At 44.4% G+C, this 26,721-nt stretch overlaps 1 protein-coding gene across 2 annotated transcripts in view; it reads right to left on the reverse strand.

The window, feature by feature from the left end:
- The window catches only part of dync2h1 (dynein cytoplasmic 2 heavy chain 1), a 766,235-nt gene that overhangs the window by 39,952 nt on the left and 699,562 nt on the right, over nt 1-26,721 (reverse strand). For both annotated transcript variants that reach the window (XM_078545532.1, XM_078545531.1), the window contains exon 86: nt 26,297-26,386. In XM_078545532.1, coding sequence (XP_078401658.1) covers nt 26,297-26,386 — 90 coding nt within the window. The remainder of the gene's footprint in view (nt 1-26,296; nt 26,387-26,721) is intronic.

Below are 26,721 nucleotides of genomic sequence, written 5' to 3' on the forward strand. Positions count from 1 at the left end.
AGGAGCAGGAGTAGGCCATTCAGCCCCTTGAGTCTGCTCCGCCATTTAATAAGATCATGGCTGATCTGATAGTAACCTGAAATCTGCACCCCACCTACTCCTGATAACTTATCACCCTCTTACTTACGAAGAGTCTATTCACCTGTGCCTTAAAAATATTCAAAGACTCTGCTTCCACCACCTCTTCAGGAAAAGAGTTCCAAAGACTCACGATCCTCAGTGAAAATATTTTGCCTCATTACCTTATTTTTAAACAGTGACCCTGGTTCTAGATTCTCCCACAACAGGAAACATCCTCTCCACATCCACCCTGTCAAGACCCCTCAGGATCTTATACGTTTCAATCAAATCACTTCTTACTCTTCTAAACTCCAGCAGATACAAGCCTAGTCTGTCCAAGCTTTCCTCACAAGACAATCCACCCATTCCAGGTATTAGTCTGGTAAACCTTCTCTGAACTGCTTCCAATGCATTGACATCCTTCCTTACATAAGGTGACCAATACTGTACACAGTACTCCAAATGTGGTCTCATTAATGCCCTGTACAACTGAAACTTAACCTCCCTACTTTTGTATTCAATCCCCCTCGCAATAAATGATAACAATCTATTAGCTTTCCTAATTACTTGAAGTACGTGCATACTAGCCTTTTGTGATTCATGCACTGGGACATCCAGATCCCTCTGCACCTCAGAGCTTTGCAACCTCTCACCATTTAGATAATATACTTCTCTTTTATTCTTCCTGCCAAAATGGACAATTTCACATTTTCCCACATTATACTCCATTTGTCAGATCTTTGCCCACTCATTTAGCCTATCTATATCTTTTTGCAGCCTCCTTATGTCCTCTTCACAACTTACTTTCCTACCTATCTTTGTGTCATCAGCAAATTTGGCAACAATCCAATCCCATCCCTTCATCCAAGTCATCTATATAAATTGTAAACAGTTGAAGTCCCAGCACTGGTCCCTGTGGCACACCACTTGTTACATCTTGCCAATCTGAAAAAGACCCATTTATGCCTACTCTCTGCTTCCTGCTAGCCAGCCAATCTTCTATCTATGCCAATATGTTACCCCCGATACCATGAGCTTTTATTTTCCACAATAACCTTTGATGTGGCAGACCTGCACACCATCGCAGTAGCCATGGATGAGTTCCTGCAGTGGCAATGCGAGAGGGAAACAGGGCACCTCGATGTCTCTCCAGGTACCAGGTGCTCCTTCCCCTCAAGGAGTCAGGCCGGGGCCCTCGGTCACCCAAAAGGAGGAGCAACAGCAGCTGGATACCCCTGGGTCATCCACTCAGGAATCTGAGGCTGTCCTCTCCCTCCGACTCTCCTTTGCCTGTGACCCCCTCAACCTTGTTCTCTGTCACCACAGAGGGAGAAGCTGTCCCACAGGAGGACAGCCACAGCAAGCCGGGGCCCTCAAAGCCTCGGCTCTCCAAAGGACGCATGCCAAAGTCATCAGAGGCAACAGGGCCAAATGTTGCAGAGGCTGTTTCCACCCCTGCTGCGGATGTAAGGGCAGTACCTAGAAGTGTTAGGCTTAGAAAAGTTAAGAAATTCTGATCACAGGTGTTTGCACGGATGGACGCATTTTGTCACTTTATAATCTGAAAATATATTCACTTTCACTGAATAATGTGTAATGTTGTCTTTCAGCTTCATATTGACAGGCTTTGCGAGTCCTCCCACTAAATCACCCCCCCCTCCCCCCCACCCCACCACCCCACCCCCCCACTAGCCGTTTAGCTGCACGCGGCCGGCCCATGAATGATTCTGGAGGGAGAGCCTCGTGCAAACACCCTCCCATGCATGCGGATCCTTCCTCCATCACACTCACCTCAATGTCCTGAGCATTTTCAATGCTGGGGTTCTCTTTCAGTTGTCTACCTAAGCTGACCTGCATCTCCGCCGACCCACTGATCACACTCCCATGCAGCACCTGTTCCCACCCAACACGAGTTTCCTTTCACATTCAGTTTTAGGAGCATGGTGTTTAGGAGTCACCCATGTCCTTTCCCACATCACTCTTGACCATCCTGGCATCACCTTCCACCTCTGCACCGTCACCTACCAGCCAGAACCTTTTTCTTTAAGGGATGTCCAGATGAATGTATGCGTTCCCTACCTTCCTAAGAAATCCACTCCCATCCAAACTGACCATCCGGAACTCCTCCTTCCCACCCCCAAGGTGTGTTTCTGCCTCCGAGTCCCTACCAACCATCCTTGCCATCCCTTCTACCGCTATCGTTGCACCCTCACCCTCCCACCCTACCGGCTCACTCTGCCCTCCCTCATTCTCACCATTCCCTCCTACCACGCCCACCCTCATTTTGTTCCCCAGGAGATAGTCATTGACTCCATGGACCCATCCCTTACGTGTTCACCTGGACACCCAATCCTTACCTCTTCCTCCACCCTTACTCCCTCCCCACTGCGGACTCCTTCTCCCCTGCGGGCTCCTTACTCCCCCTGGACTCCTTCCCCCACCTGAAGTCCTTCCCTTACACCCTCCTCCCCCCTTACACCTACCTCACCAGTTGCCGTATTCTCCGCCATTGCACCCTCCTCCTCCTATACTCCACCCCCCAAGCCACCAGCGTTCCCCCCCTCACCTGCCTCAACATGCCTTCCTCTCCCAGTCAAACTTACACCTTCCCCTCCACCATCACCATGGTCATCCGTTGCAGACCATGGCCAAGGCACTGATGTCCTGAAGCAGACCCTCAATAGTGACCTTCCACAAGCTCCTTTGCGGCAGAGCCATGTCCATGAAAATCCACTCAAGATGCGATGCACGTTCCTCCAGGGTCCCATTGCTGTAGGGCTCCAGCGTCTTCTACTCTTCAGAGGTCCGCGATGTGAGCAAGGCCCTGGCGGTAAGTCCCAACTTCTGCACGTCACACTTATCAAGACATGCTCTGCACCGGCATGTTTTCCCGCCGATGTGGATGGTAAATTTGACGTGGGGGTATGATTCCGGCGAGCTGCGTTTATAATGATATATAGATGCATTAAAATGAAGTTCCTGACGTGTGGTGGCGGGAAACACGGCCTGCCATTGACGGGCAAAGCAGACAATTGCAAATTGATTTTTGGCCTTCCTGCCTTATTGTCCTTTCACACCCGCCATGAAGCCCGACACCAATGGGCGCAGAATGTTCCGCCCATAGAAATCTGGTGATCTTGGATCTTCTGTGATCTGTTCATTTATCCTCCAGCATTCAGGAACCCTAGTTTGAAGATCAGCGTCCAGGCTGATTAAGGCAATTCTTCAGTCTGGATACTATATCCATTTACAAAGCTTGTAACTTTTGTCTGGTTTTCCTTCTTTTGCATACCTCAGCTTTCATCCACATTATAAATCACACTTTATTCTTGGAATTTTCATAACCTTTGGAGAATACAGGTGTGACAACACCAAACAGTGCTCAAAAGTAACTCTGTATCTATATCAGCTGATGGAATTGTCAATAGTGTTTTTGAGCATTTCCAGCTGAGTGGTACTGACAGCAAACAAAATAAACTGAACATTAAAGTCTTGAGCACTCCTGTACTAAAGCCCTAATATGTTTCAGGTGTCGTGAAAGAAGGGAGGTATTGAGCAGCGGTAAAAAATCAGGCTATTTTTACATTTAACACAACTAGTACAAACTTAATAACAAGGTCTTTTTTCATTCATTCACAGGATGTGGGCACCATCGCCAAGGCCAGTATTTATTGCCCATCCCTAAAGGACATTAGTGAACTAGGTGAGTTCTATAACAATTCAGTAGGTTCATGGGGTAGTTTTTAGCTTGGTGTGCGGGCGCACGCCAACCTGATCAGATGCAAAATTGCGCAATATTTCGGTTGGTGGTCGCGTGCAAAAGTCAGAAGCTCGCCCGCCGACAATTAAGACGCCACTTAAGGTAATTAAAGGTGCAATTGTGTCCGATTTTTCGTGGTCCATCCAACCTTACAGTTGGTGGATGGGTGAATCGGTCAGGCGGACTTGGCATTTTTCTTGAAACCTCATCCAAGGGCGGGATGAGGTTTCCGTTATTAAACTAAAGAAAAATAAAAATCTGTGGACAGCATTTTTATCACGTATATGTTCAGGTGACTGATTGTGATGCTTGGTCATTTTTTTTCTGGGGCAGGATTTTTACCTCATCGGACGAGCGCAGCGGGTGGGGCGGGGAATAGTCACGAAGCCAACTGCCGCCCGCGATCGGGCCCCAACATCTATTTCACACTGGCTGGCCAATTTACTTCAATTCACATACATGCACATTAGCCCTGATTTAGGCTTTTTTACTTTCCCACTTATTCTGACCCCATTTAATGACTTACTATTGCATACTCTAATCCCATCAAACTCTCCAAGTATTCTGTCTACCTTGATTCAACTCTCTAATATATCCTCGGTATCAGTTGATACTTCACTACTTCCCACTGCCAGTTTTTCTCCTCTGCACTCTGAATAACCCCCCCATCCCCGGTTCCCAACCCCTTGTCAGTCTAGATTAAACCCTCCATAACAGCACTAGCAAACCTCCCCACGAGGACACTAGTCCCAGTTCTCTTAAGGTGTAACCCCTCCTTCTTGTACAGGTCCCACCTGCCCCAGAACCGATCCCAGAAATCTAAAGCTCTCCCTCCTACTCCATTTCTCCAGCCACGGTTGAACAGCTCAATCTTCCTATTCTTATGTTCACTAGCACATGGCACTGGGAGTAATCCTGAGATTACTGCTCTTGAGGACCTGCTTTTTAATTCCCTACCTAACTCCCTAAAATCTGCTTTCAGGACCTCATCCCTTTTCCTACCTATGTCATTGGTCCCAATGTGGACCATGACCTCTGGCTGTTCCACCTTCCCCCAAAAGAATACCCTGCAGCCGCTCTGTGACATCCTTGACCCTGGCACCAGGGAGGCAATGTGCCATCCTGGAGTCAGGTCTACGGCTGCAAAAACGCCTGTCTGCTCCCCGAGCTATGGAATCCCCTACTACTATAGCACTTCCACTTTTCCTCCACCACTCCTGTGTGACTGAGCCACCTGTAGTGCCGTGGACTTGGCTCTTGCTATTGTCCTCCGAGGAACCACCACGCTCACCAGTATCCAAAATTGAAAAGCGGTTAGAGAGCGAGATAGCCTGCACTAGCTGCCTGTTACTCTTAGATACTCTGGTGGTCACCCATTCTCTCTCTGCCTGTGTACTTCTTAGCTGCGGTGTGACCAGCTCTCTAAACGTGCTATCCACGTAATCCTCAGCCTTATAGATGCACTACAGTGACTCCAGCTGCCACTCAAGCTCTGCATCTCAACAGCTCAGGTTTCTGCAGTTGATGACACTTCCTGCAGATGTAGTCATCGAGGGCACTTTGTGCCTGCACAAATTCCCACATCCCGCTAGGTGCATATTCCACATGGCCGAGCGGCACTGACATACCTTATACTTTACATAAAGCGTTTACTACAGTATTTACTAATTTATTTTAATTATTATCTTAATTTAGAATAATTCCTGTGTATACTACAATTTACTGTGTTTATCTCAGTCTCGCCCCTGCTCGCACATTTTAAACTCCCGGTTCCACTCTCAGTCTCGCTCCTTCTCATGCTCTTTTAACTCTCCAACCTCTTCCCTGGAATTAAAAACAGAAAATGCTGGAAATACTTAGCAGCTTGGGCAGCATCTGTGGAAAAAGAAACAGAGTTAACATTTCAGGTGTGTGACCCTTTCATCAGAACTGGGAGAAGTTATAAACGTATTAGGTTTTGACCAAGTGGAAGGAGAGAGGGTGAGAAGAACATCAAAACTTATTGGCCCAGATGTCCCCTTCTCCAGAGGGTCATATCCTGGAGATATATTGGAAAATGCGCTGGGGGAACCCCTCATAAGCCCCCACGCAAGGACTGCATGGGAATTGTCCAGGGAGTTTCAACTTCTGTTAGGCAGTTACCCTGCATCTGGAACCATCTGAAATTCTGATTTAAATTGGAGACTTCGGATGGTTCTGACTCTCTTAGCAGAATAGTTACCTAGGAAAAATTAGAAGGATTGAAACCACTTCTAACTCCTGGGTAACTATGATGCTGACCCCTCCTGGACCCCTCTGGAACCCCGAGTTAGACCCACTGAGCACTGTTCCCTCACCCCTGACAACCCCCACAACCACCCGAACCCCATAACTCCTGCTAATTCCCCACCCCCGACAATCTGACTGCCCCCCCACCCCCGACTATCCAAACATCCCACCCCCTGATTACACCCCCACCCCTCGACTACCCCTCCCCCCACCGTGGCTAGTGCGGTAAAATGGGGGCATGGCTTCACTTCCCTCAACACTGCTGCACTGCACAGAAGGGACTCGAGGAGCAGCTGTGATGCACATTTCTCAGCAGGTCTGGGTCAGAAGTTCCGGATGAGAAAGGTGCAGCTCCAGTCTAGGGTAAGTCAAAAGGAGTGGAAATCTGACAGTAATTGCCACTCCACGGAGGGTTCGACCCATTACATTTCTATCTCATCCCACTTCTGATGAAAGGTCACAGGCATGAAAATTAACTTTGTTTCACTCCCGACTGATGTTGCCAGGACCTACTGAGTATTTCCAGCATTTTGGGTTTTTATTTCAGATTTTGAGCATCCACAGTATTTTGCTTTTGTCTTTCATAGAATTGTTAGCTTCTGACATCAATTTCCAGCACAAACTGATTATTGCAACCAATGAGAAATGTCTGGTTCAGTCAAAACGTTTTTTTAAACCAACCAGAGTTAATTACTTCCTATTATAAAAATCTCTATCAAACCATCCCTGATGCCCTTCCCCTATCTTTCTGACAATCTTACTTTGTGGGACCTTAAGTTTTACATTTGATTTCAGGGCTTTGCTGGGTGCCCACCAGATTTCACTAATAATCCATTAAAATCGTCAGATGCAAAAACATGTAATTTCTATTCTTGTCCAATTATTGCTCCCTATTTTCTGATTCCCTTAAAAGGCCAGAGTTCTTTTTCCATAAATGTGACTTATAATTGAACATATATATTTTTTAATCCTATGACTGCCATAGATTATTACTCTAATCATGGCTGTTTTTGATCAGTTGCTCAGCAGCTCTTTTGTTGCCATCTGCCTATCCTTGCAGTGAGAGCTCCCCCTGGTGGCTTAAAAGTCAAATGTTCTAATGAGTGCAGTACCAAACCATATTGACTAAAAATGTCGCAGCTTTGATCCTTTCTCTGTGCTAAGCAATCTGACCTTAACAAAAGGCCGAACTAAATATAATGCAATGAACCTTACTATTCCTGAGATAAGAAGTGAAAAAACCGTCAAGGTTCTAGTCCTGATTTCTATATAGCAACTCTGGAAGTGAGCCTCTGTGGATGTTGGGTGAGCTTTGGCTATGATGTTGCCCTGCATGGTTAAGTAGCCTATCAACACTTACTGTTTGGGCTAATACATGAAGAATAGCTACTTGGATAACATATTGAGACCAGCAGCACCACATTTTATGTTCCACATGAATCTCTTCCCAATCTACTTCATTGAGCCCTATCAGCATTTTCTTCTACTTCTTTCTCACTCATGTGCTTATTTAGCTTCCAATGTACATTTGCTGGTCACCTCAATTATTCTATGTGGTAGCAAACTGCACATTCTAACCACTCTGGGTCAAGAAGCTTCTCCTGAATTCCTTATTGGTTTGTAAGTAACTATCTTATATTCATGACACCTAATTTTGGACTCCTCCACAAATGAAAACATCTCTATGTCTACCCTGTCACATCTCTATAAAAATTTCAAGACCTCTATTAGGTCTAGCCTCAGCTTCTTCTTTTCTACAGAAAACAGCCCAATCTGTTTGGTCTTTCTGGATAGTTATAACCTCTTAGTTGTGATATCTTCCTTGTGAATCTTATTTGTAGTTTTTCCAGTGCTTCTAAATCTTTTTTTATAATATGATGGAGTGCTGTGTATAGTTCTGGTCAAGTATAGTATAACCAAGTTCTATATATGTTAACATAACATATTTTAATCAATGTCTTCAAGAGAAAAAGAAAAAATGGGCAATAAATAAAAACTCACTTAGTAGTGATGCCTAATCCAGCAAATAACCCATCACTGTTTCATACAGCTGTTAAAAGATTTTAGGTTGGAATCTTGCAAAATAATTATAATTTAGCAGTAATACTTCAGTTAAACAGAAGTCAAGTTTTCAAATCCCAGACCGTGAAATGGCTGGACCATAATTTTGAAAAAAAAACTATTTGACCTTTCTCTTTGAGACAGTGGGCTAAAACCACATTGTACCTTCTGTAACTCGCACTGCTTTCTATAATGGTCTGATATAACCCGGTGAATTGAATTCCATTGCTCAAGGGATTGTTAAAATATCAGTCACTTACTACGGGAGAGAGGTGGTAGGTGGCCTACAAGACCCATTGAAAAACAATTGTACTTTCTGCAATTGGAAGTGTAGTTATTTCAAATAAATATTTTAAAAAGTTAACATTGCAAGTATAATCATTTAGTTATTTTATCTGCCTCACAAGTGAAATAAATTCTATATTTTGCAGTTCTCCATTGAGTTGCCTCTGTTTTATCTTCTGAAAAAAGTTACTCCTTCCTATTTTACAATCTCTTTGAGCCATGCACCATTTCTAGTTGAGAAGATAGCTTGATACTTATTCCAAGATCTCAGCCATTAAAACATTACAGCTGGGTAGCTAAGAGCCGCACAAGTTGACTGGCTACCTAATTTCCCTTTTCTCTCTTTTTGAAATATAATTGCCCTCTCCTCACTATCTTGCCAGGAGAACAATGTGGAAACCTGTCCTAATTTTCTGGAACAAAGTGCTCCAACAGTATGTACCACTCGCCCAGCAGCTCTTTATTTATATTCTGTGGTAATTTAAGGTAATCCAATGAACATGGTAAACTACAAATAACATGAGGTTCAAAAGAATAATAATAATCTCAGAATGAAATTTGAAACTCAGCTGCATAGAAATATAACTCAGATTATAGCATAAGTAAAATGCAAGGAATGGAAAGCAATGCTTCTTAACTTGAACATTATCAACTGCTAAAAACATATCAAGTAAAGTTTAAAATCAACAGCTGTACTGGGATTGATTTAGATTTTGTTTTACTTTCAAAATCTCCATCCTGTCGATACTTATCACTCACTCAGAGAAAAGAACCATGGGTGGAATTTAATGCCCTCCCCCAAGGCAAGTTTGAAGGTTGGGGGCACTTAATTGGGCGGGAGGATGGCGGGTGGGGGCCCCACCACCTTCCCACCTCTGACTCGATAAATTCCGAGGTCAGCAGGCTCATGGGCAAGCTTTCTGTCCCGCTGCCAATTGAGGCCACTTAATGCCCACTTAAAGGCCTCATCCCGCCACTACTGGCATTCATCCAGCAGTGGGTGTGAGACTTGTCATGTGAGAAGTGCAGAAAGCAAACTCTGTTGGGGTTGCTTGCTGGCTTCCGGGCAGGTTCTACAGTCAAAGGCAATCAGAGGCAGATCAAGAGACCTGGCACCGGGAAAGGGGGCCCACTGGCCATCCCCATGCACCTGCTGCTTACTCCTCACCCCCTTTGTCACCCCCAATCTGCCATCACTCACCTTTGGTCTGGGTCCCTCGGCAATCCTGGGCCTTAGGTGGGTGCATTTCCAACAGTTGCCACATTCCCCTGGCGATGCTACCGAGCAATGAACAGTTTCCAGCCTCTGTTTGGTCAGCAGCTCTTGGGGTGGGGGACGGTAGGATTTCTGCCCCCATGGGACTTGATTCCTGGGGAGGTCATTGCCCAGTTAATTGCCTGAGAGGCACTTTCCCAAAAGGAGGTGACATGAGGCTCTCGCTGGCTTTCCAGCTGGTGGGCAACTCTACCGTTGCCTCCATAAATACCTCCCCACATCTATATGTATCAGTTTCAGACCTTTGTTGCCTGCCAGTTTGGTACTCACTGAACAAATACTTTTATTTTTGTTCATTCATCTACCTTAGAAATAAGAAAGCAGAACTTGTCTCAAGGCTTCTACCTTTCATTTTTGTAATCCCCTTGGTGAAGACTGGCAACTTAACCTTTAAGGACAGAAAATGCTGGAAAAACTCAGCAGGTCTAACAGCATCTGTGGAGAGAAAAAAACCAGAGTTAACGTTTTGAGTTCAGAGCTCTGAAGAAGAGCCATACGGACTCGAAACATAAACTCTGTTTTTTTCTCTCCACAGATGTTGTTAGACTTGCTGAGTTTTTCCAGCATTTTCTGTTTTTGTTTCAGATTTCCAGCATCCGCAGTATTTTGCTTTTAACCTTTAAGGACCTTATTTTCACTTTCTGCTGATCTTAATAAATAATTAGGCATATGTAAACAATGGTACAACACCAGGAGAAAGCAGTAATGGAACTATTTGTTTATGCTTAGCAGTGGTGTGATGATTGCTCTTATTCAAAATAGTTTCTGGGAAATGATTGAAAAAAAAAGCTTTTCATTTGTTAAGAGTCAAGAAACGACAACCACATGAAAATCTCACAGAATTATTTAGCGGTTGGGGGTATAAACAACATGCAGGTACTGAACTACGAATCAGATCTAGTATTTGTCAGGTGAGTAATGGGCAGCGTGTGCTGTATCACCACAGCACTGACAAAAGTGAGTAGTAGAGAGCAGTCTTCCAGTGTGCAGAATGGATGAAGCAGTCAATACTGAGTATCTCTTGTGATCCTAGGAGATAGAATTTGGACCTCCAAATACGTGGGAGTGATTTTCAACTGCTGCCCACCCATTTCTTGCCTGAGAAAATGAACAGATGGACACAAAAGGTCTCTTCTGTTCTGATGCAATTTTCAGGTAGGCCTGTCAATGAACACACAGCACGAGGCTGTTAAAATATACATATTAGGATCTTATGTCACTGTAGGACACTGATTACAATTTTGAATTATAAATAGACAGAGAGTGCACTACGGCAGGTGGTGAGCAACCTAACCAGCAGTTGTTAAAGCGCTGCTAGAGGCTGCTCCAGAAGATGACTCTGAACCATTTTTTCTTTTATTTCCTGCATTACAGGTTTCATATCAGTACATGGACATCTGTGTATTTCAAATGTGGGTGCAGTACTCTTATCTGTTCTGTTGATTACTATTTTACTATTTTGAATGACTATGGGCTGAATTTTTCACTTAATCTTATCTAAAATATCTGTAATTTAAAGTCTGTCTGTAACATAAATAGATTCCTTGGCATTTTATTTTAAAAGTATTATGTAATCTGATAGTGCTGCTGACAAAATCTAAGGACTAGAATTTAATCTAACAGTACAGAACCTGTTACGAAGTTTAATACTGAAATTGTGACACAACTAATTAATAATACAGGTGAACTGTCGTCGTGCTTCAGTTGGCTTGTAAATCACTTCAATTGCCTTAAGCAACATTTCATGAGAACAGCTTGTGACATTGATAGTTCAAGGATAATTTGTTCTTTTTTTTCAAATTTGAAATATTGTTTCATAATGAAGCTGTGTGACTTTCTAATTGTAATAGATTTTCCCCAATTTACCCTTCCCCCCACTTCCTCATTTGAAGACAGTGACTCATGCTGCGACACTGCTCCTAAAGCATATGTAGCTCTCCATTACTTTTCCCAAGTAGGAGTCTATACAGTGAGGGCTAGATTTTCTGTCTATTTACTAAGACCAGCCAAAAATCTGCTCCACAATGAGAGCTCAACAGGCTGTTTTGAGTTTGGAAGGTGCCACATCCGAGCCTGATCTTACTTCATTTGACATGTGCTTTCCACCAAGGTGTCATTGGACAGTGATCAGAAACTAGCATCTAAACTAATTGTTTTTCTTCTGCAACCCATACGACACTCTGGCCAACTGGTCAAACCTGGAACTCTTGGTCTGTAGAGATCAGTATCACACCAGTTCTGAAAGCAAAATTTCAGGAGGTAGATGAAATATGTATGAGAATGACCTCCAACGTAATATTTCAGAATTACTCCCTGTGGAAGAAGAGGGACCACAGGAGAGACAAAACAGAGAGGGTGGCTGTAAAGATGGGTTGGGCAGCTTATGGGGAGGGAGTAATTTATGTAGGACAGAAGAACAGCAAGTTCAGAAGAGGCAAGGCAAGGGAACCTGAGATGGAGATTGAAATTATTAAGGAGTCGTTCAGTTCAGAACGTTGCAAAAATCTTGTTCATGATTCATATATTTTAGAATATAACTTTTAGTTTTAGGAATTAAAGTTTTAACTATAGATAAATTAAGGTATCTGTTTGAGAAACTGATATGCAACCCCAAAGTAAATATAATTCAAACAAGCTTGGGAGTTAATTACATTTAAAAGCTAACCTATGTTTACCTGACAAGGTCAGAGTTGATAGTGAAAAAAAAACTTGAACCATGATCCATCTCTAAACTTGTAATGGAACCAGGGAGTCTGCAGAAAGGGTAATAAAACTCCATTAGCAATATGAATTATTTATTTGGGTTACAGAATCAAAGAGTAGCGTGGAAGGTAAAATGCTTTGTTTACATTTCTGTTAGAGAGCATCCAAGTGCATGCCATGTTATCATGGAGATGGGATGTGGGGGTAGAAGTTTTTATTTTATTTTATGTGTGTGTGTTTGCTGACAGAAGTAAGCAGTTCAGTTTGGGAACAGTCAGAGGCAGTTACAGATTTTCTATGGTGTTGCCTGCATCTCACCGGATTGAGAAAGCCCACAGGAGATGTTGGTTAATTAGGTCTGCACTTCAAGCAAAGAAAATACTAACTTCATTGTTCACCATGTGGAACGCGGGTGGGGCTCTATCTCAATTTGGATTTTGTGAAGGAAAAGCAACTAGAACTTTTTCTCTCACGCAGCTAGCGGAAGAAATCTGCAGTGGTCCTCAGAGCCACGTAGTAGTAAGCAGTCAGCAGAGTTAGCTTGGAAAGCTGTGGGAAGGCAGCTAGGTACCTGCTGGCAACCCAAACAAGGAGCTGAGGCATCCACAGTCGTGAGGTCTGTACAGAAAAGGTGGAGGGTAGTGTAGCCAAAAAGTTAATAGAAAGACTTCCACAGAATCTCACCTTGGAGGATAGCTGGAACACTGAGGAAAATGAAAGTGAATTCTTGAAGGCCATAGCATACATTTGGGTTGGTTGCAGGAAAAGTGAATGGAAATTCAAGATTTTGTAAGATAAGGAAACTCTTGGGGGAAAGTAAAAAGTAGAACTGATTTTATGCACAAGTCTTTATAAGCTATGGTGGTTCTTGCTTTGTTTAATTTTTCTTTATTTACAAGAAAGTTTTTGTTTAAAAATATGAAATCTTGTGGCATTTTTCTGTCGGTTAACGGCTGCGCGTTCAGGTTTCTTTTTTACAAGTTAATTGTCCTTAATAAGATCGTATCAAGAGGTTAAAGGAGGAAAGGAGGGAGGATTTCTTGGACAGAAACTGAGAATTGGTTTGTGAGGGGCTGGGGGGGCCTGAAGAGTTTTAAGAGGGAGGTAAGGTGTTCCAAGGAGAATATGAGTGCAAGGGTGTTAGTGCGAGAAACCTAGGTGTGACTTGTTGATGTGGGCCACACTGCCACTGTGGCTGTTTGACAGGATACATAGTGGAAAAGGTAGCTAGGTGGGAAGGGAAGAAGCAAAGGGGGCTAAATTGGTTAGCAATTGAAAATAGCTGCTGGGTTTATGATGCATGATTGACCTGTGCCCATTCAATGCATTGCAGACAGCATGGTAGCTTTCTGCTGCCTGCTCATTTGAATGACTGCAGCATGTAGACAGCACTACCCACACTATTCATTGCCTGCACACATTAACAGGGAACCCAAAACTGTGACTTGCCATTACCAATTAAAGTTTGCCTGCATGGCATAATGGAGATGTGCACTGTGGCTGAAGCAGATGCTGGCAGCCATGCAAAGAAGTGAATCTAACCCAATGAAGAATAGCATAACATGGTCGAGAGCAGGTTCCAAGGATTTCTGGTGCTGTACTGGATGCTTTGGTGGATAAGCTGGGGGTTTACAGGCCCTCCAGCAACATAGTCAAAAGTCAGTGGGTGCAGATAGCTATAGAGGTCAGTTAGCTATAGAGGTCAGTGCCAAAGTCAAGCCCTGAGGATCTCAATGCAGTGCCCCAAGATGGTCAATGACCTCACATGAAGGTCAAGGTCAGTAAATGCATTTTCAAATGCCATACCTTACCAACTGCTACACTAGCCTCGGCCACTGCTCAAATCACCCCACGTCCACCACTCATCTACCAGTAATCTCTATCAGTCAGGACTCATACCTAACATGCAAATGCTTCACCATACCCTCACACACTTAGTACTGTTATAAACTTCACACCCACATCCCACAGCATTCATAAACTGCCAGCTATTCAACTATGGCAACCATGTTATTTAAACATGCTGCGTAGCACCTAATGACACACTTCCCTGTCCCTTGCAGGAGACTCATAGGGCTGGGTTTTACGCTCCCTCACCAACAGGTTTGAAGGCAGTGGGGCACATTAGATTTCTCTTTGTCCTTTTCCATAGCTAACCTAAACGGTATGATACTATGATCACTGTTCCCGAAATGTTTCCCTACTGACACTTGATCCACTTGTTCTAGCGCATTCCCTAGAGCAAGATTCAACAATGCCTCCTTCCTCACTGGACTGAAACATATTGAAAAAGAAAATTCTCCTTAATTCACTTTAGAAATTCTTTCCCCTCTCTGTCTTTTACACGATTACTATCCCAGTTTATATTAGGATAATTAACAACCCCCACTATAACTACTCTACAGTCTTTCACCATCTTGTAACTTCCTTGCAAACATGCTCCACTATATCTTTCTCACTAGTTGGTGGTCTTTAGGGTAGTCTAATGGTACCTCTATTGTTTTTTTAAGTTGTAATCAAATATAATCTATCCTTGACCCATCTATGACATCCTCTCTCTCTAACATTGTAGTATTATCCTTAATCAATACTGCTATCATTCCTCCTTTCTTTCCTTCCCTGTCTTTACTGTACATCTTGTATCCAGAAATATTTAGTACCCAGCCCTGCCCTTTTTTGAGCCATTTCTCTGTTATCATCACAACACAACTTCGTTGTGTTTACCTGCACCTTGGAAAGTAACAAATATAACCCCTCTATTCAAGAAGGAAGGGAGGCAGAAAACAGGAAGCTATAGGCTGGTTAAGCTTGTCTGTCGTGGGGAAGGTGTTAGAATCGATCATTAAGAAGGTTATAACTGGGCACTTAGAAAAACTCAAGGCAATCGAGAAGAGTCAACATGGTTTTGCGAATGGGAAATCATGTTTAACCAATTTATTGGAGTTATTTGAAGAAGTAATATGCGCTGTAGATAAAGGGGAACCTATAGATGTATTGTACTTGGATTTACAGGAGGCATTTGATAAGGTGCCTCATCAAAGGTTACTGCAGAAAATAAAAGTTCATGGTGTAGGGAGTAACATATTAACATAGCCAGAAGATTGGCTGGCTGGCAGAAAACAGGATATGCATAAATAGGTCTTTTCCTGATTGGCAAGATGTGACGAGTGGAGTCCCACAGGGGTCTGTGCTGGGGCCTCAACTTTTTACAATTTATATCAATGTCTTAGATGAGGGAACAAAGGCATGGTAACTAAATTTGCAGGTGACACAAAGATAGGCAGGAAAGTATGCTGTGAAGAAGACATAAGGAGGTTGCAGACAGATATAGATAGGTTGAGTGAGTGTAAGCGCATTGGAGGCGGTTCAGAGGTGGTGTACTAGATTGATCCCTGGAATGTGCGGGTTATGTTATGAGGAAAGGTTGGACAGAGTGGACTTGTATCCACTGGAGTTTAGAAGAGCGAGGGGTAATTTGATTGAAGTATATAAGATCCTGAACCGCCTTGACAAGCTGGACATGGAAAGGATGTTTCCTCTTGTGGGTGAGTCCAGAACTAGGGAGCACTGTTTTAAAATTAGGGGTCGTCCTTTTAGGACAGAGATGAGAATTTTTTTCTCTGAGGGTTGTGCAACTTTGAATCTCTTTGCCTCAGAAGGTGGTGGAGGTATGGTCACTGAATATTTTTAAGGCAGAGGTAAGTAGATTATTGTTAGGTAAGGGGATCAAAGGTTATTGGTGTTTTATTGGGAATGTGGGATTCAAAACACAAACAGATCAGCCATGATCTTACTGAATAGCGGAGCAGGCTCGAGTGGCTGAATGGCCTAGTTCAGCTCCTATTTCGTACATTGCACTGTGAACCTAATTTAGACCTTATTACATTCTCTCTTATGCTGATTCCACCTAATACCTCACTATTTCTTATGCTATCTCCTAATTATTTTTGTGCCTTGTTTTTCCTCTCTAATGTTTATTCTAGTTCCCAATCCCCTGCCAAGTTAGTTTAAACCCTCCTCAATAGCACAAGCCTGCAAAGATATTGGTCCTAGCTCTGTTCAGGTACAACTGTTTGGCCTGTACAGGTCTCATCTCCCCCTAAACCAGTCCCAATGCCCCAGGAATCTAAAGCCCTCCATCTTGCACCATCTCTCCAGCCACGCATTCATCTGCTCTATCCTCGTATTTCTAAACTCACCAGCACATGGCATTGGGAGTAATCAGAGCTTACTTGTACGATCCTGCTTGCTAGTTTATTTCCTGGCTCACTAAAATCTGCCTGCCGGGTCTCATCCCTTTCTCTACTTATGTCATTGGTACCGATATGGACCATGACTGCTGTCAGTATGAATCATTCTGACTAAATGAGGCTGTTCACCCTCCCGTCCCACACACAACATGGAGGTGGTTCAAACATGCAGTAACTGTCCAACTTTCCATACAATATGGGAGACACCTCATTGGAGAATCCTGCCTCTAGTATCCTACCTTTATGTACATCAGGGCTGCATTCCCATTTCTGGTGCTGGATTTTATGGGTTGCCATGTTCCTCACCCTCCCTGACTAAAATGTCAGTCGGGAACCGAATCACGAAAGAGCTGGCTGCCCTTCAGCCGTTTTACACACGGTGGGGCATTAATTGGCTTTGAGGTGGGACTTCTGTCCCCATCTGGGGAGAGAGTCCTGCCTTGGATAGCTGCTAGCTAATCTGATTAGCCTACAGTGCTGCAGTCCCATCAGTGTCAGATTTGAGCAGTACCCAATGCTGGGACTAAAGGCAGTCTCCGAAGAAGAGGTGGTTGTGGAGCTGGGCTGAAGGTAAATTAGAGGTATCGCTGGGGCCTGGCTGGTAGACCCCAGCAAGGCGGGCGGGGGTGGGGAAGCCAGTTTTGAGGGGAGGGTTAAAGAGGGGGTAAAACCTGCAGGGGAAGGTGCCTCCGATCGGCACACCCCAAGGTGGTTCCATCCCCTTGCCTAACACCAGTCTGCCCAGTAAAAGCTGTTGGCAACCCATTTGACATGGGCCTCTCCCTGCCACAGGTAAAATTGCAGTAATAATTGGCCACTTAAGGGCTTCAATTGCCCAAGGATGGATGGACTGCCTGAAGCCTCCACAGGCCCCTGAACCCCATAAATGGGAGATCGGTCATGGGTGGGCAGGAAGGTGGCTGCATTTTACACCCCTGACCCCTCACTTCAAGCACACTGGCAGGGGAGTGTAAAATCCAGCCCCTGGTTTCTAATTCACTGCTGGCTCTGAGCTGTTGAAGCTGTAAGACTGAAAACTGCTGCCTGAACAAAATGTACCCGGGTCAACTCCAAGGAACGATCAGCTGCCAGTTCCTTTTCCTTCTGTCTCAGTAAAACCAGTCTCAGGAATGATTCATACTGACAGGCCTCTGAACAGCAAACTACCTGCAGGGAATGATCCCAACTGAAGCAAGTTTGCAGCTTTAAAGGTTCTCTGACATTCCCCTAATCCAGGTTCCTTTGCTCACACCCTGATGAAACTCAAAAGTTGCACTCAGCTGGAAGCAGCAGGGTCTAACTGGAGGGGGCAAAGTGCATCTGCATGCTCTAACCCCCATACAGCGATGGGCCTGAATTTCTCGATCGTTGGACGCATGCGATCGGAGAACCCAGGAGTGTTTGGGATACGGACACCCAATTGTGATCAGCCCCCGACCACGATTTCATGCTGGCTGGCCAATTAATGGCCAGCCAGCATAAATCGCACACTGAAAAACTCACTGCTGCCGGGATGGGGACAGGCGATGATGTCACTGTGGGTGTGGGTGAGGGCTGCGAGAGAGCTCCCTGAAGGCAGACAGCTGCCTCAGGGAGCTACAGACCTGCAAATAATGAAATAAAGCTGTAAAAAGCTGCAAAAAAATGTCCATGCATCACCATCAAGCTCCTGAAAGCATACCTCATAAAAATGCTGTCCCCAGATATTTATTTTTATTTTATTCCCTAACGGAAATTTCATCCCGCCCTTGGATGAGGTTTGATGAAAACGTAAAGGCCGCCTGGCTGATTTGCCCGTCTGCCAACTATAAGGTTCGACGGGCCACGAAAAGTAGCAGACAATTGCACCATAATGGACTCAATTGCCCTCTTAATTATCGCGGGCATACTTTCGACTTTTGCGTGCGCCTGCGAGCGGAATATCGCACGAGTGCGTGATGATGTCAGGGTGCTTGCCCAACGTCAGCTTGTGTGATTTTACACCTGATCAGATCATGTGCGCGCTCGCCCGTCTGTGAGTAACGGTGCTGGCCGTTACCGGAACGCTCATTGCTGGGGCTGAGGCCAACAATGGGACTGAATCCATCGAAGATGACAATGTCATCATACGCAATTGTCTTTCTCACATCCCACATGTGATAATGAAGACATACTGTCATTTGATTTGACACTAAGAGTCACCAACTCAGATACTGACACTGCACATTTCTTAGAGGATAGATTTGAGGTGGTAGCTACATGAGGTGAGACGCCAGGCACAATTGGACTGCAGCCAGGGCAGGAATCAAGGATAGTTCATGTGCCAATTGGAAGGTCACATTACATGCTGATGGACGTCATGATTCATCTATTCTGCTTACTTCTGGATGACGTTCACTACATGTATGCTAAAGGAAGCACCAAGATGACAATAATCTCTACACCATTGGCAGCCATGCCATCAGCTGCCAAGACCCTAAGATCTGGAATTCCCTCACTAAACCTCTTTGCCTTTCTTTCCCCTATAAAATGCACCTTAAAATCTACTTATTTGATCAAACTTTTGGTCATCTGCTCTAATATCTGTGGGTGTAGCTTGTTGTCAAATTCTGTGAAGCACATTGTGATGTTTTATTATGTGAAAAGTGCTACATAAATCCAAGTTGTTGTTGAAGTGCGTGCCTGTGTAGTGAGGACACCTATGGACAGGGAGTGGATTCAGGAACTGTCTGAAGAGGCACACTGGTGGAAGTTGTTCTGTTGATTCAGAGGGCTGAAGAGGGGTGGAAAGTCGACCATGAGCCAGCAGAGGTTGATCCCGGGACCCAATGGAAGTGTACAGTTGCCTCAGATATTAACTATATGCATTTTTTGATTTTTTAGCTCAGCAGAGGAACACAAATGTTAGGTGCTCACCTGTGACCGTGGGAAATTTCACTCTTTGCAATACTGATTAGGATGTTCAGCATGCACAAACTGCATAAGAACTGGAATTTACTGAAAATATGCAGGATTCATTTCTAGAATAGCATGTGATGGAATCTTCAAGGGAGAGTGCAATGTTATAAATTTGGTATTAATTGCTGAGGAGAGGTTGGCGAATCATATAATATTAAGGAATCATTTGGAATCTAGTAAACATAATATTGTTTGAGATGAGGATGGAACATAAAAGAAAGGTTTAACAAGCTTGATTTCAATAAGCAAATTTTGAGAGTTTATGGGATGAATGAAACATTAAGCTAATGAGCCTATTTAGCGGAAAGGATGAAGAAGAAAATCTTAACTATTTCAAATATATTTTTTAGATGCAAATGCAATATATTCATGAATTCAGTGTTAAGCATGTTAATTAGGAGAGGTATGACAGAAGACAAGGCGCAAAAGGAGAAAGCAGGTAAAATTTTAAAACGCTCATGAAAGAAACAGGATGGGACAAGCAGAGAATTGCAAAGATATTAATGAGGTGCAGAGAACACAAGCAAAATGAAATGAAAATGGTAAAACCTTCTTCAAATATTTCAGAAGCAAGCAAAGGCTACAGAGAGAGATTGAGCCATTAAAAATGACGTAGTGCCTGAGGGTAGTTTCTGAAATACTTTGTAACAGTTTGCACAAACGAAATAGAGGGAGAAATAATGGGTGGAATCATCCCAGATTTGCAGTAAGTGCGATAGTGGGCGGGTAAAATGACGTTTTATCCGCCGGCCTCTATGGCGGCTTTTCACGCCGTATCATCCCAAACCCACCACATTAAATATGCCTTCCCAGGAGACACGCCATTTCCATGGGGTGGGCGACCCACCACATCATCACCTCACTGCTTCATCACGCCGGGCGCCATATTTAAACTGTAGCCGCGTGCACACATCTCAGTGCTTCCATCACATGACTGCTGCAAAGACATGGCCCTGAAAGGCAAAAAGACTGTCCCCCGAACGCCTTTTGGACACAGTGGAGGCTCGCCATGGTGTCCTCTACCCCCGCTCTGGCCGCAAGATGGGCAGCAACCTCACTAATCCAGCTTGGGGATGCGGTGACAGTGGTGGTCAGTGCCAAAGCCCTGCAAAAGAGGACAGCCACCCAGTGCCGCAAGAGAATGAATGATCTCCTCCGTTTCGCCAGGGTAAGTCACTCTTCTCATCACTCTCAACTCACACACATACAAACCCATCACACATCCACAGGGCCCTCACTCTGCCAGTTCAAGGGGCATCACCATTCACTCTAACATACACAACTTCATTGCCCTCATCCAGTCTATGGGACCATCATTACCCATACATACCAGGCATATTTATCATCTGGCCTCACAAGCGTCCTGCTTACACTCTCTCTATCTCTATTCATTCAGGACAAGCTGGCACACAACAAGAGGGAGAGGTCGCAAGCCGGTGGAGGAATGTCTGAAATCAAGGTCCTCACGGACTTTGAAGGCAGAGCCTTCCAGCTGGCTGGTAATGATCTGGTCTGTTCCTGTGCTTACAGTGAAGTTGGCAGTGCTCTACCAAGTGAGGAACCAGCAGTGCAACATCCATCAGACGACCATGCTGCGACTGATGTACCCTGTTTCACAGGTCACTGCCATGCACTAATTATCTCCCATTTCTTCCGCAGGCACATCTGGGAAACAGCTGGCGGAGTCCATGACCCAGGGCCTCCAATCAAGCCCGGAAGAAACCTTTGAAGAGGAATCTGAACCACAGCAGGGCAAAGGGCCATTGTTACCACACAAAGTCCCCTCTGTCCCATGGTCAAAAATAGCTACTGATTTACTCCATCTAGACAGTGAAGATTACGTCTTGGTAATGGACAATTTTACCAAATTCCTTTTCATTCGCCAAATCAAGGACACAACCAGATTAATGGTTGTTGACACACTCACCAGGGTTTTCAGCATGTTTGTTGCACCTGAAACCATTGTCTCAGGTAACGGTCCTCAATACACAAAATGGGGTGTGAAACATTACATCTTCGCCACACTACCCTCAGTCCAACGAGTTAGCAGAATGGACCATCAAGACAAGGCTTGTCCAACCTTTTCTCGTGGGGAGGCCACATTTCAATTTTTCTCACACATGGGTGGGGGGGGGGGGGCGGGGGGGACCAATGAGCAAATTTTGGAAAGGTAAGGTTTGGTAAACATTAAATGTGAATTTTTAAAAAAGATATATGATAAGAAAAAACTTACTGAGCAACAAAAAATTCACAACAATAAATTGATAATTAAAAAATGGGTAAAAAAGAAAATGACCATTCAAGTGTGAAAGGGTGAGTGTGTTTCCAGCTCACTCCCATCCTCAGGGTGCTCACTCACTCACCCAATTTGAGAGTGCTTGTTGATGTGTGGGGATGAGGATAAACGAGCACCCTGAGACTGGGAGAGGGCCAGACACACACTCTCCCCTCCTACACACACAAACACACATCGAACATGGATGCCCACAAGGGTTTGCTGAGAGCTAGAGGATCGCGGCAGGAACTGGGGGAGAGCCGGGGAAAGGAGCCAGGCTAGAGCACCAGCAGGCACGGGAAGGCATGGTGAACGTGCACTCCAGAGTCTCTCTCTCTCTCTAAATATTCGCAGTTGCCGGTGTTCTCTGCTTCTCCAATCACGGTCTGTTTCTCTCCCATGTTTGATGCTGATAGGCTCAATAGTGAGTCTATCAGCAGCAAATGCTGCAGAAAAACAGGCTGTGATTGGAGGAGCAGGGTCCTGAAAAAATCTTCAAACTCACTGAGCTGTCTTACCGGCATTTTCAACAATCATTCCAGGGGCCACATGGAGGGGCTTTGAGGGCTATGGGTTGGACAAGCCTGATCAAGACGGTGAAAGCAACACTTCTAAAGTGTAAGGCAATCAAACAAGATTTCTGAATTACCATGCTCAATCTTCGTGCCACACCACAGGGAGACGGTCTACCCTCACCTGCCAATTTGATGTTTGGGAGGCAAGCCTGTACCACTCTCCCATCCTATCTACTCCCAATCCAGACAGAAGCTCATGATATTTGACTAGAATGGAGAGGACATCCCAGTAGCATGACCAGAGAGCAAAACCGTTAACACAGTTGAATGTGATCAAAGCATGCGCATACCCGATTACCACACAAAGACGTGGGTACAATGGAAGCTACTATGAAAGTGCACACTGCCACGGTCATACAAGGCTGAGATGCTAAACGGACAGTTCCTCAAAAGGAACCTTTGGCATATTCGTATCGCACATGCTGAACCACAGGCAGATCAGGCTGACAATGACTCAGTGACAGAGAGTGTTATTTCAGTCGCAGATGACCATACAAGTACCAACTGTAAGACACAATGATCCTGTGATGAACAACCAAGAAACACAAGCTGTGAAGGCAAAACCATAGGACACAACACAACACCCTGAAAACTACACCAGAACAAGATACGGTTGTGTCATCCGCCCGCTAAAACATTATCTTCATGCGTAAAGACTCTATACCATGACTCAATCTTGTTATGCCTGATATTCACTGTTATTTACGTTCTCAAGAAGTTTTTCTTTTTATCAAATGGGAAAAGGGGGATGTTGTGATATTATATGCATGCCAATGCAGACAATGACATGTACCTTTAAGAAGCAGCATAGTGACATGACTATGATATCACCATATGTAAGGCTGGAGGATTAAAGGTACAGCTTCCATGTTAGATGTTCACTATTGCCTGTGATTGCCACTGTCTGTGACTCTGTATCTGTAAGACTTTATGGTTATGAGTAAGGTATATAGTCAAGTAATCAACCTAAATAACAGTTAGGACCCAGGTTAGATCAAGACCCGTACAAAGCTGTATATAGTTGCTGCAAGTAATAAACTTCATGTAATTATGTTCAACCAGAACCATTGTCAGTCTCAATGTTTTGCTTAGCTTGGATAGCATAGAGAGAGATCTCTTGAGATCTACATCGAGACCCTCAACATATATGGTGGCAGCAGACCATAATGGACCACGACACTGCGGACTGCTAGCAGTCCCAGCAGTGCCCACTATCGAGTTCTGGCACTGCTAGGACTGCTAGAGCTGCTGGCCAATCTGATTAGCTGGCAGCTCTCGTTGGTGGGATTTCCTCCATTTCAGTGGTGGAAGTACCACAATTACCTCGATAAGACGCCCTAGCGAGTTATGGCTGAGGGGTAACACTGTCTAAATTCAGGGCTGACTTTCCTTCCGGGGCAGCAGGAGTGAGGAGCAGTATGCCTCCCCACACCTACCTGTAAAATCCAGCCCACTAATTCTGCTATAAAAAAAGAAAATGCTGGAAACACTCAGCCTCAGGCAGCATCCATGGAGACAGAAACAGTGTTAACATTTCTGAAACGTTAACACTGTTTCTCTCTCCACAGATGCTGCCTGACCTGCTGAATATTTATTGCATTTTCTGTTCTTATTTCAGATTGCCAACATGTGCAATATTCTGCTTTTCAACACTAATTCTGCTGTTCATTTCATGTCACAGCCTGTGGAGAAGTCATTCATGTAGACACGTACCGAGGTTAATCTGAGGTTAACTCATGAGCAAAGTTTTTTTTAGATTGACAGTTACTCATAGATCCCTAGTTCTGTGGTGAAAGTCTAAGGCTGAGATTTTCCGGCCCCTTTGGCATCAGGCATCAGGGCAGGCCAGGTGGACAGTGGGGGGAACAATATGGCGAGAAGGCCAAAGATCAATTTCACGCAATTGTGAAACTAGTTTGTGATCATCCACTCCACCCATCAATAGCGGGCTGTGTTTCCCAACATCGCACATTGGGAATATAATTTCAAAACTTTAGCACCTCATTATAAGCCCTGCTCGCCGGAATCATCCCACCACGTGGGATCATCTGGGCATGTCAGCGTGATTGCATGCCCAACATGTTTCACATCAGTACATAAGCAACATGCACCTGGTGAGCTGCACTGCACTCAGGATTTCGGGTTTGCTTCAGCCAGCACTCCTGGTCATCAGTGCCAGGCTTCGTAGGCAGCACCACATCACTTTTAGGGGGGCTCGCGGGCAGGTCTCTATCTACCAGGCCAGCCATAAGGTGGGAGTGACTCTTCAACAGCTGCAGGGCTAGGGCTTGCTTGGGGAAGGGGGAGAAGTGGCCTCAGGCAAGGGAAGATGCTGCAAGGCGAGGCTGTACTGGGGAAGGGGGGTATCCCCAAGTGTGTGGGGACACATGTTGATCTGTGCAAGTGGCCTCCTGATGGTGAGGGCTGAGGAGGCAGTCTCCAGATGAAATGAGGCCAGATAGAGATGTGAGGGCATGTGTGAGAGAGTGAGTGATGATGTCCCTTGAGCTGGCAGTGAGTGAGATACCAGTAAATGTCTGATGGCCTTGTGAGTGTGTGAGCTTAGATGGTTGACTTATCCTGGCGTTATGGATGAGATCATTCATCCATTTTCAGCACTGGATGGCCGACTTCTTATGTGCAGCATTGGCAATGACCACCTCTACACCACCTCCCAAGCCAGAGTGGTGAGGTTGATGGACCTCCGGCAGCCAGAGCGGGAGTAGAGGACATGCCTCCATGCCATCCTGAAGGTGTCCCAGGGATGCATCACTGAATTGGGGAGCTGCACTCTTCTTGGCTTTTGGGGCCAAGTCTTCGCCAGAACAGTCCTGGGCTGCAAGAAATGAGAAGTGTGTGTGCAGCTGCAGATTAAATGTGGAAGTGGTGAGGTAACGGCGTTGCGGGCAAATCGGAGGCTGCCCACCAGCGAGACGGCGTGTTTCCTGTGTCCGCATAATTAATGAAGCGGGAATGGGACAATATGGCACGCAGCACCTTTAATATAGTACCTTTAAAGCTGAAAAACTTCCTGAGGTGTTTCACAGGGGTATAATCAGACCAAAATGGATACCGAGTCAAAGGAGATAGTAGGAAGGAGGACCCAAAGATGAGTCAATGAGGTGGGATTTAAGGAGGGTTTTAAAAGAGGAAAGGGTGGTGGGGAGAGGTTTAGGGAGGAAATTCCAAAGAGTAGGGTCTAAACAGCTAAAGGTGCAGTGGTGGGACAAAGGCAGACAGATGCACAAGAGGCTAGAGTTGGGGGAATAGAGAGTTCTTAAGGGCTGGCAGAGTTAGAGATAATTAATGTTTGACAAATTCCATCGATAAATGTGGTAAGAAATAAAATATAAAGTTAAAAGGCTCTGGCACTGACACAATAAAACTGTTCAATTTTAGCCTCATGCATTGTGGCATTGTCTGAACCTCCTGTGTTTATTAATATCCGGCGGTGTTGAAATGACACACAATACACAATACAGTAATATTCTTTAAGCCACATATTTCTGTAGGTTTATTAAAACATCAGCATTGTTTTCTTGAGAAGCTATCAAACCTCGTCTTTTGAAGATTTAACTATGTATCATGCAACTGTGTTAACCAGAGTATAATGAGAAAACTTGTGGCAACTCCTCAATAAACCTGTGAAGTAATTTGCAAGTCATGATTTATTAACGATTAGCACAAAGGATACAAGGCAAAATTGAAGAAAAGAAAAACATGCAGTGTGCTTAATCCATAGAGGCATTCTGTTCACTTGATGTGCTGGAATTGGCTAAAAACAACACTTGCCACAGCTATAAATATTTAAAACAAAGCCCATCTCTTAGCAATATCCATATTTACCTGTATTGCAAGTGCACGAGCTACCGATCCTCTAAGGTACTGCATTGGGTCTTCAGGTCCCTCCCATTTGTTCTGCCAGCTCAAAGGACACTGTACAGGTAGAATTAAAAATTTAGAACATTTTTTAATTCGATGAAGCTGAAATATTTATTCCAGTGTGTGTTAGTTTGAGCCACCTTTCACAATCATGGTTTTCAAAAACAAACTAATTGTCAACCAAGATAAATATGCTAATCTGCAATAATTAGATACTTGTGTTTTTGGAGCAAAATGAGCAAGAGAAAATTGGTAGTCCCTTTTAGACCATGTTGATTTTTTTATCCACTGACTACAATGAAAAAATATTTGTGATGGTGTAAAGCAGGCTGCTGATTCACTAATACTCATTACATACTTTCACCAAACATCAATTTCGTCCCAAATAT

Source organism: Cetorhinus maximus, chromosome 7, assembly GCF_964194155.1.
Source record: "Cetorhinus maximus chromosome 7, sCetMax3.hap1.1, whole genome shotgun sequence".
NCBI lineage: Eukaryota > Metazoa > Chordata > Chondrichthyes > Lamniformes > Cetorhinidae > Cetorhinus > Cetorhinus maximus.